General features: G+C 37.9%; 1 protein-coding gene across 1 annotated transcript; it reads right to left on the minus strand.

Annotated features, from left to right (window-relative positions):
• LOC109222914 (thaumatin-like protein) lies at window positions 3813–5875 on the minus strand. The gene is made up of 3 exons (XM_019387203.1): window positions 5749–5875; window positions 4364–4827; window positions 3813–4272 (listed from the first exon to the last, which is right to left on the minus strand). The coding sequence occupies exons 1-3, from the start codon at window positions 5807–5809 to the stop codon at window positions 4012–4014; spliced, it is 786 nt and encodes a 261-aa protein (XP_019242748.1). The 5' UTR covers window positions 5810–5875; the 3' UTR covers window positions 3813–4011.

The raw sequence follows: 10814 nt of genomic DNA on the forward strand, positions 1-10814 counted from the left end.
GGTCTCCCGAGAATCATATTGTAAGCCATTTCCAACTCCACCACCTGAAATTTTGTATCCTTGACAACCCTTTCTGCGAATGTAGTAAGCGTTACCTCCCCATTTGTCACAACGCTTGAGTCGTCGAATCCAGACAAGGTATGCGCCTTTGGTACTAGTTTATCTTCAGCTTGCATCTCGTGTAGTACTCTTAGAAGGATAATGTTCACAGAACTACCTGGATCAATCAAAATTCATTTCACATTAGTATCATATACAAGTAGAGATATGTGGAGTTAACACGCCATCCGCATCTGCATCATCAAATGTAATACTTTCTTCCTCCAAAACATGTCGAACCCGCTTCCCGTGGGTAATTGTGACTTTTGAAACTTTATTGGCTGTTGTGTACGTCACACCATTAATTTCTTGACCTCCGCTTATAACATTAACGGTCTTTTTGGGAAAAGGCGGTTTAGGGGGCTCCTCCCTATTCTTCATGTATGCTTTCTCACTGAATAATTCGGTGAGATACCCTTGCTTCAATAGATGATCAACTTCACCTTGTAGCAACCTACAATTTGCCATTTTATGACCATGATCGTTGTGAAATTCGCACCAGTGATCAGGAATGCGCCTGTTTGGATTTGATCTCATTTCTTTTGGCCACCGCACCTTATCACCAATGCTTCTTAAAACAGCTACGAGCTCGGAAGTGCTTACATTAAAATTATAACCGCCAAATCTTGCCTTCAAGTTTCTATCATCATCCCGCGACTCTCGCGTGTTTCGATCATTCCCAAACCTTGATGATGAACCCGACTCTCTATTCCTCGATCTATAATCGTACCTTGAATTGTCCTGTTTTGATCGTGAATCTTTTCCCGCTGGGCCCATATATGGTTTGTATCTGTTTTTACCGGACCTTTTTTCGGTTTTCGCCTTTTCCTCTTTTTGGGACCGTGAGATAATATCTTCTTCTATCCTTAGCTTCGTGCTATACCTGTTGTAAACGTGTTGCTGGGAATTCACGAAGACTTTCCTTGAGTCGCCTCGTGGCTTCTGAGCTTTTTTCATTCAGATTACTGGTGAAGGCTATAGCTGCCCAATTGTCTGGTACACGTGGTAACGTCATTCTTTCACGCTGGAACCTATCCACGAACTCTCTAAGCAACTCTGAGTCCCCTTGCTTGATTTTGAAAATATCTTCCATTCTTTTTTTGACTTTTTGAGCTCCCGAATGTGCTTTGATAAATGAATCTGCAAGCTCAGCAAAAGAATTTATTGAATTTTCGGGTAAAAGGGAATACCATGTTAATGCCCCCTTGGTGAGTGTTTCACCAAATTTTTTAACCAACACTGATTCAATTTCTTGTTTGGTTAAATCGTCGCCCTTTACACCAGTTATGAATGCAGTCACGTGGTCTCGTGGATTAGTTGTGCCATCATATTTTGGAATATCGGGCATTTTGAACTTCTTCGGGATCGGCACCGGAGCTGCACTAGGCTTCCATGGTTGTTGTGAGTACTTATCCATGTCTATTCCTTTGATTACAGGTGGCACTCCAGGTATTTGCTCTATGCGATCGCTTTGCTCCTTGAACTGCTTCTGCAAGGTTAGAACTAAATTTTGTAAATCAGAATTAACTATGTTACCTGGTTTTCCGTCGCGGGACTCGCTTGGAGTTCCACCAATGCTTGAGTTAACGAGCCCAAAACGTGGGTTTTCCAAAGTGTTTTGAATCGGAGTTGGTGTTGGTGGTACAACTGGCAGTTGGCTGGTAAAAGCACGGAGAGCATTGCTGACTTGTTGAGCAATGAGATTTTTTAAGGCATCATCGAGTGCTTGTTCGTTCGCAATTCCAGCAGTTTGATTTGCCTCGAATCCGTTTTGATTTGCAACTCCATTATTTGTTTTAGAGCCTTCAGGAGTTCCTTCTCGTGACTGACGTTGCAAATCACGTGGTGAGGGAACCGGGGTCCTGTCATCCGCGTCATTTTCCTAATATTGAGGATCTTGTTGGTTGTTGTCGTTATTATTCGACATGGTAAGTTTTTTGGATGAAAGAATTGATTAAGAAAGTAAACGATTATCAGATTCCTAGTAACCGAACCAATTTGTTTAACCAAAAATAGTAATTTCAGTCAAAGCGTTATTTTAGAAGAACACGGGTTACTGATAATCAATATATAAAATGAATGAAAGAAATTGGCTTTGACAATAATAAGAAGAACAGAAGAAAAAAAAGTAAATAGCTAGTATATTCCAATGATATTTCGTGTCCTTACAAATGATCAATCTTGTCCTTTATAGCTATTTCTAAGTGATACGTTTTGTTTCTTCCATAATTGAGCCATTATTGTCAATTAATGGCATTTAATGACATTTAATGTAACGTTACAATCAGCAATCATATTTGATTTAATACAGATTCCTTAACGTTTTCGTATTTAATGCCCAATAGTACGTATCTATTCCTTATTTACTATCAGATTCATTCTCTTCCATCATAAAGAAGTTCGAGCACCCGTCATCCTCGCCTTGTATCTGAATGTCTGCCCGTGCCTGTTGAAGCTCGTGCCTCTTTGATTATTCTTCATCACTTATTTTTCTTTAACTGGTCCACGTATCATGACGTGTCATCTTATATTGAATTCCATATATAAACTTAATTTTCCCTAATACAGTAACCAATGTGGATCATAAAATTTAAGTTGTTCATATATTTTGTCAAGCATAATGCATAAAATATGAATATGTTATGCTTCTCTCAAGAGACATCATATTTATGATAACAAGTCACCAATTTGTAAATGTTATTTATGTAAACTGTATTTATTCTCATGATCTCAAGAATATTTTTAAATATAAATTTAAGCTTAAATCATATCTTTCAAGCTTGAAAGTAATTGTTCATAATATTTTATGCGTGCTTCTAAATTATATACCAATTTATCAAGTTTATTTGCTGGAAGGAAAAACGAAATTAATCTATAAACCTATGTTATTTCCAAACATCGCATGCCTACAAATTCATATATTTCAAAATCATCACATAATAAATATCTACCTTAACTCTAGTAGAAAATTATAAATTTCATAAATCACAAAGCGCAAATGTTAATATAGACACAAATTATAATTTCAGTGAGAAACTTGTAAATTTGTTTTCGTCAAACTGCTCCAATCTCTCCAAGCAACGGCTAGAACGAACATCATTGAACCCGGAAAATCATGTCATTCAACGCGTTTGAAGACAAGAAAACTTTTCATAGTCAATGTCCATGGATCACTTTTGAGTGATGAACTCCAGTACTCTTAGAGAATTTTTTTCAAATAGAAAGAATTCTTTTTAATAATTGAAGGTTTGTCGCATATGTTAGACACTTACCGATTTTGATGGCACACTTTGACATTGCTGGGCGTAAAATGAAATTCCTTTCAAACAGGATTCATGCCTTTATCTTTTCCTTTCAAAGTGCCAAGCAATTCGTTTATTTCAAAAGTTGATATCCCTAGTTTCTCAAGATTATAGCAGTTGTATATTCCATGCACCATATTTATATGGATGGCTAGCATGTTGACATTGAGGGCCGCAACCCTTCTATACTGAGGTGTTTAGTGATAATTTAAATGGTTTCCCTTTTGTTCTCTAATTCACTCCTTACCGCTGCCATGAATACAGAATACATAAGGATTATAATTATTTGCAGATCTGAAAACAAACCAGAGTATGCGAAAACGAGGTTCTGGTGCTCTATCTACTCTTAATTCAATATTGACAGTAAAAATCCTTACTATATATGTTGATTCAAAATCATTTCATAATAGATAAGGGGAGGGAAAAAAATCGTGTATTTATTTAAATTATTGAGGAACATAAAGCACTGTGGGCAGTGGAAAACCCACTATATATACTGCCATGTTGCTACTATAAATTAGTATGCATGGAGTTAAGAATGTATATTATTTCGTGTACAGATCACATTCCAACTAACTAAAAATAACTGCAACGAGGAGGAATAATTCTATCAAGCAGACGAATGGTCAGTGCCCCATTGATCTGGACAGAAAGTTATGACAAATTGATCGGATGAACAGCCAACGACAGGTGAAGGTGTGTCAAAAGCATAAGTAACGTAAGAGGGACAAGATTTCTTGAACAAACTCGAGTACACACTTGGCTTGCATTTGTCAGGGCTCCCATATTTGTTCCTGCAACAAAATGAGTCCAGATTGAATGCCAAGCAAGCACTTTTACACGCCACCACTTGTCCTTCATCATTTATAACCTGTCAAAGACATAAAATTGTGCGTCTTAAAGTGATACTTTTCCCTAATAATTTAAGTATTTAGATGAGATGGTCACACAATTCAATAAACCTGAAGCTCTGGTGGACACATGGCATTCAAGTTTCTCGAGCAACTTCCAACGACGCACTTTGTTGCTGAAGGTTTTGATGTTACAGACACAGGGAGATTATATCCGTCAACTAAGCTCACATCGTAGAAACTTGGCTGTTTTTTGTCAAATTGTATAGTCATTTCTACTAGTGTAACTGGTGGAAGGCCTATGGTTCCTTCACATCCAAGTTTTCCGTCACAATCGCCTGTTTCGCAGGCGGGTTTGTGATTGGTGGGATCGTCGAAATGGCAACCAGTTCGAGCCCAAATGCGTCCGCTCCAATCCCCTGGGGCCCCGATTCTGCGAATTCGACCTGGCGGAAGGTAGAAGCCGCCGTTTGCTATAACTGGATGCCCTGCATTTGGGGCTGTTGCTGGCCATATAGGGAAAGGGCATTTGTTTTTGATGTAGATGGTGCATGCCTCCACCTCTCCGAGTTTACCTGTATAAAAATGGTACCAAGTTTTATAAATACTAAACTTTAGTAAGTATTTGAAAGAGTTTATGTTTCCTCAATGATGAATTATTCATTAGAATCGCTATTAGAAATCTAGTAGTAGTAGCTAGAACGACCCTCACAAATTGCGAATACTAATTTGTTAAGAATTAATCGGATTGAAGATCTGGAGGGAAGTGGGGAAATGACCGATACTACTGGAAGGATTCCTCTTTGGATAATAGGTACTGTAGCTGGTATTCTTTAGCGGCTTGGCCAGTTACTCGAGATTCTCGATTATTCCATTTTTTCATGTTAGCAATGTACCATGGTCAAATTCGATAATAAATACTAAACTTTACTAAGTATTTGGAAGAGTTTATGTTTCGTCCATATACATTTATCCATAAAATGAGATCATTTATAAGATAACTACATGTAAATTTCAATGATAAGCATTAATTTATAACTTGATAAAATTGATAACTATAATGTAATATGTCAACTATATTAACCTAGTAAAAAGCTTTTGCATTCTATGCCAGTTTATATAGCTTAAATCTAATAATTCAAAATACTAGTAAAATATTGAAGAAGTTATTTAGGAGTATTTAAGTGATATAATAGATTTTGTCATAAATGTTCAATTTTTACTTTTTCATTTTATTTTTTCTCAATGAAATTGATGTCCAAACATCAAATTCAAGTACTCTTTTTTAACTTTAAATTTAAATAATTTTTTTATTCAACCAAATATCGTACAAATGCCAGCTTAAACTTTGAAAAGAAAAAAAAAAGCCATTTGTAGCATTTCCAAACGTCAAAGGATAGCTGGAGATATGGATAAATTAAAATGAATTAATGAAAAGATTCAAGGAGAAAAAACAAATTTTGAAACACCAGCTACATTTGAGATATCTTAAATACCTGATGTAATGAAGTGCCATATCAAGAGAAGGATTGCTGGAGATATCGATGAAAACTTCATCCTGATAATTTGCAATTTTGACGAATGTAAGGAGCTAAATTAAGAATGTATTTACAGTTGGGATATTAATAGAAGTAGTTCAAATCCTTCTTTGATTTTACTTCAAGTCTTTTACATTAGACAGTCTTTGAAAATAAGAAACAACCTTAAAGAGAAAAGATGTTTTACCTCTCCCTTTAAAGTATGATTTATCTTCCAATGGAAGGCTATACATCATAAATGAGCCCTGGCATTTTGCCACAGGGCTTAAGGTAGATTGAGCTAATCAACGTATAGTTTTTCTTTCTTTATTTCTTTTTCTGCAAAACATAGTCTCCAATAAATAGGCTGTAATGCAATCCTAGCAAAATCTTTTCGTGTTTAAAATTTATTTACATGTCAAAGATCGGATTTAAGACGTATCTGGTGATGATAGTCTCGTTACAAAAATTCTTCGATAGTGCAAAGACTCTATGCGTATCCACACCGAGATTGATCCTATCTATCAACTCTTTGATCAATGAAGCACGCAAACAAATTGATTGAAAAACTTGTGCTAAAATTTTTCTCAAAAATCTCAATTCAACGATAGAGGAACAAGAACACTTTTCCTTGTAATTTATTTTCTCTTTTAACTTTGTATTATACTCTCACTTTCACAAAGTGGTTTTTCTTCTCAAGACTTAATAATATAAATTTTCTCCATCACCCTTTATATAGCATCACTTTTAAACCCGTTTCCTATTTGATTGAGGTAATAATATACTTAGGGTTAAAGTTTATTGCAAAAATAAACTTAATGGAATTTTCTTGGAAAATATCGATCCTATTCTTAATAAGATTCTAACGACGTGTGGTCGTAACTAGTCCTTATGTACTTTTACATTGCTAATACAATTCTAAGTTGGATACTAATTTATAAACTTTTTATTAATATATTCCTGAAAATATAATCCCATTCCAAATGGGTTTAAGTTGCCGAACATCCTAAGGATTCACGTCAATCCAATTCAACATTGGATTTAACATATACGTCCTTTATGGACTTTGCAATTTCAATTCCAAATTGGTAAGAATAAATTAATATTATACACATAACCTTTATATAAATCAATATTAGTTTATTTTATTTATATCACATATATATTTCAACCATGAGATGCAATTTAATTTTCTATTCGAAATAGAAAACTTCAATTCATTCACAATATTATTATATCCTCTGAGCTAGCAAAGAATATAATAATAATTTATTTGAACTAATAACTAAATTTATTTGACTAATTAAATTCTTTAATTTGATTATCAAATAATAAAATAATTAATCCTTTAGCAAAGATCGGAACACTCGTTAGTGTGCGATCCCATAGGTTCAATACTAAACCGGTAGTAAATTGATCACATTAATATATAATCAAGGGTGGCGTCTAGAAACACTCCTTAATGACCGGATAGAACGAAGTGTACAATTTACTCTTGTTTACCCAAAAATCCGAGTAACAATTAAACTTATATTGTGGTTTTAAGGATATGTGATTTAATCCGATACCAACTGATAAACAAGGAATTAAATATATAAATTAAAGAATAAAATAAGTCAAACCAGTGCGCAAGCCAAATCTAGATCTCGAATTATGACGGCCTCGAGGTGGAATAGTAGGAATAGTAAGTTACAGGCAGCTCTGATGAACAATAATAAAATAGCTTAAGAATAAAGTGTATGTATTATCTTATCAGTCAAAACGTGTCCTACAAACGAATGGGTTTCCCTTTATATAATAGGGGAGTTCTAAATAAGGTACACTTCAAATCACAGTAAGAAATCATAATTGATAGTTGTCCAACCGCAAAGGGTCAATCCATTCCGCAATTTACGCCGTGATCTTCGGGCCGTTGCGGGTATCTAGCTCTTTCTGTTACTGAACCATAATGGTATTATCTCGAGGGCAAATGATTTCGACCTCGACCTCGACATTTGAAAAGAACCTCGACCCCGAGCTCGGCGTCTTGGCCTCTTGACGTGTATCATCTTTTCCATCGAAGAACGAAATTAGGTAGCCCCGATTTCCACCGTATACAGATAGTCCCCTCGTTTCTTAGAATAAAATGAAAAGAAAAGATTTGAAACTCGATTTCTCGGAGGCCCTGATGATGATGTCATCCCCGTGACGTAGGCGCTCGAGGTGACCGAAACGTCCCGTCGATTCGTTTCCCCAAAACATTAAATGCTTGTCAGTGGCGGTCGGCCACTAGCGTCGCCGAATCGTCGTTGTGTGTCTATAAATACAAGGCTTTTATATGAATCAAAACCTTTACTTCCACCCTCAAACTCTTCTTGTTCTCTTCGTCTCTTCATCTTTTCTCTATCTCTACCTGTTAATCCACCCCCTTTTAGCACCAAGAATGTAACGACCCGGCCGGTCGTTTTTGGAAATTACGCCCTGATCCCCTATTAACTGCTTCCCCTAAGTTCATTTCTACTATTTTGGTTTGCCGGGACGTTCGGTGTTGGGATTCGAAGTGTTTTGGGACACTTAGTCCCTAAATGAGAGCTTAAGAGTTGAAAAATGGTCTGTAATCGGAACAGTGTGAAGACGACCTCGGAATGGAAATCTGATGGTTCCGTTAGCTTTGTTAGGTGATTTCGGGGTTGGGAGCGTGTTCGGAATGTATTTTGGAGGCTCGTAGCTCATTTAGGCTTGAAATGCCGAAGTTTGAATTTTTGAAGTTTCCGGTCCGATAGTGAGTTTTTGATCCGAGGGTCGGATTGGAATTCCGGAAGTTGCAGTAGCTCCGTCATGTCATTTGGGTTGTGTGTGCAAAATTTCAGGTCATTCGGGCGAGGTTTGGTTAGGTTTTTGATCGAAAGTGTGTTTTGTTGGAATTTAAAGTTCTTAGGCTTGAATCTTTGATTTAATCGGACTTCCGGTGTTGTTTTAGGTGTTTTAAGGATTGGTACAAGTTCGAATAAGGTATTAGGTGGTATTGGTGCTTTTGGTTGAGGCCCCAGGGGCCTCGGGATGATTTCGGGTGGTTAACGGCAAAATTTGAGAAGTGTTGCAGCAGCTGAAGTTTTTCCCTTCTGGTATTTTCGCTTCTGCGGCTTGGGAACCGCAGAAGTGGCCTTAGTATCGCAGGAGCGAATTTGGGCTCCCTCAGCTTTTTCCGCAGGTGCGGAGGATCTACCGCAGATGCGGTTACGCACCTGCGAGGCTTCTATCGCAGATGCGGTCCCGAGTCTTTTGTGAGAAACCGCAGAAGCGGTAAGTATTTCGCAGAAGCGGCAACCGCAGGTGCAGTTTAAGACCGCAGAAGCGGAACCCTGGATTTTTAATGAAAACCGCAGAAGCGACTCGTGGTCCGCAGAAGCGGGACTGCAGAAGCGGTCCCTTGTCTGCAGAAGCGGAAATGACTGTTCAGAAATATCAATTTCGAGGGTTAAATTTCATAAGTTTGAAAATCGATTGAGAGCTCAGGAGAAGGCGATTTTGAGTGGGTTTTGAAGAGAAAATCATTGGGTAACGTTTCCTTGATCCCTTTTCATTATATTTCATCATTATATAGCTAAATACATCATTGGAATTCGAATTTAGGATCAAAAGTTGGTTAATTTGGGGTAAAACTTCATTACCTAAACTATTGAGTTTTGAGTGGGCATTTGACCTCCGATTTGGGAGATTTTTATATTGTTAGACTCGTGATTGTACGAGGGTTCTGAAAATGTGAAAATTATTCGATTCCGAGACGTTGGCTGGAGGGGCATTTTGGTCATTTTTACCTATTTTTGCGCCCTAGCTGTAAATTTATTAGCGGAATCAGTTGTTTGCAATATTATTTACAATGTGTAATTGAATTGAATAGATTTGGGCCATTTGGAGTCGGATACTCGTGGCAAGAACGTGGTTTCTAGTTGATATTGAGCCGGTTCGAGGTAAGTGGCTTGTCTAACCTTGTGTGGGGGACCTTTCCCCTTAGGATTTGTTATTTGTTGATTTGAGTGCCTTGTACGCGAGGTGACGAGCGCGTACTTGAGCCAATTGTTGAAAATCCGATTTTACTTAAGATATTGCGATTGAGTTTCTTTCATATTTGCTTTATTCTACTTGCAATTATAACCTGTGCTAGATTAGGAAAGCATGTTTAGTTGATTTAACTTGCCTAATTGCTTAAGTTGCCTTAACTGTACTACGTGAAGCATGCTAGGCCAGTACTACCTGTTGCTTGTCTTTTGTACTGCGTTTCCGTGTACCTTCTGGTTGTGATTGCGCATTTACATTGGGACTACGGATGTGGGATTCCGGAAGCTTCCCCCCCCCCCCCTTGTTTGTTTACATTGGGACTGCGGGTTAGATTCCCGATAGATCCCCCTGCAATTTTACTTTGGGACTGCGGGTTAGATTCCCGATAGATCCCCCCTGCACTTTTACTTTGGGACTGCGGGTTAGATTCCCGATAGATCCCCCTGCACTTTTACTTTGGGACTGCGGGTTAGATTCCCGATAGATCCCCCTGCACTTTTACTTTGGGACTGCGGGTTAGATTCCCGATAGATCCCCCTGCACATTGGTGGTTGGACTACGGGACGGTATCCCGGGAGATCCTTCGGATGTACACATATGATGGACTACAGGACGGTATCCTGGGAGACCCTCATTGTTATCATTGGTATTGAGCTGTGGTTACTCTGTGTTTATTCTGTACTCGTGTAGTTGTTATAGCCTCGTTGACTTGTCTTATCTCACTGCTGTACTTATTATATCTGTCAGATTTTTATATTGTTGAATTATTATTATTATGATTATATTTTGTCTCAGTAGGGCCCTGACCTTCCTCGTCACTACCCAACCGAGGTTAGGCTTGGCACTTACTGAGTACCGCTGTGGTGTACTCATGCCCTTCCTGCGCATGTTTTTCATGTGCAGATCATCCAGGTACCTCCATTCAGGCGCACTATCAGTGAGGCAGGAGGACTACGGAGACTTCGAGGTAGATCTGCTGCATCCGCAGACTGACGAGTCTCCCTCTT

The sequence above is a fragment of the Nicotiana attenuata genome, chromosome 2, assembly GCF_001879085.1.
Source record: "Nicotiana attenuata strain UT chromosome 2, NIATTr2, whole genome shotgun sequence".
NCBI lineage: Eukaryota > Viridiplantae > Streptophyta > Magnoliopsida > Solanales > Solanaceae > Nicotiana > Nicotiana attenuata.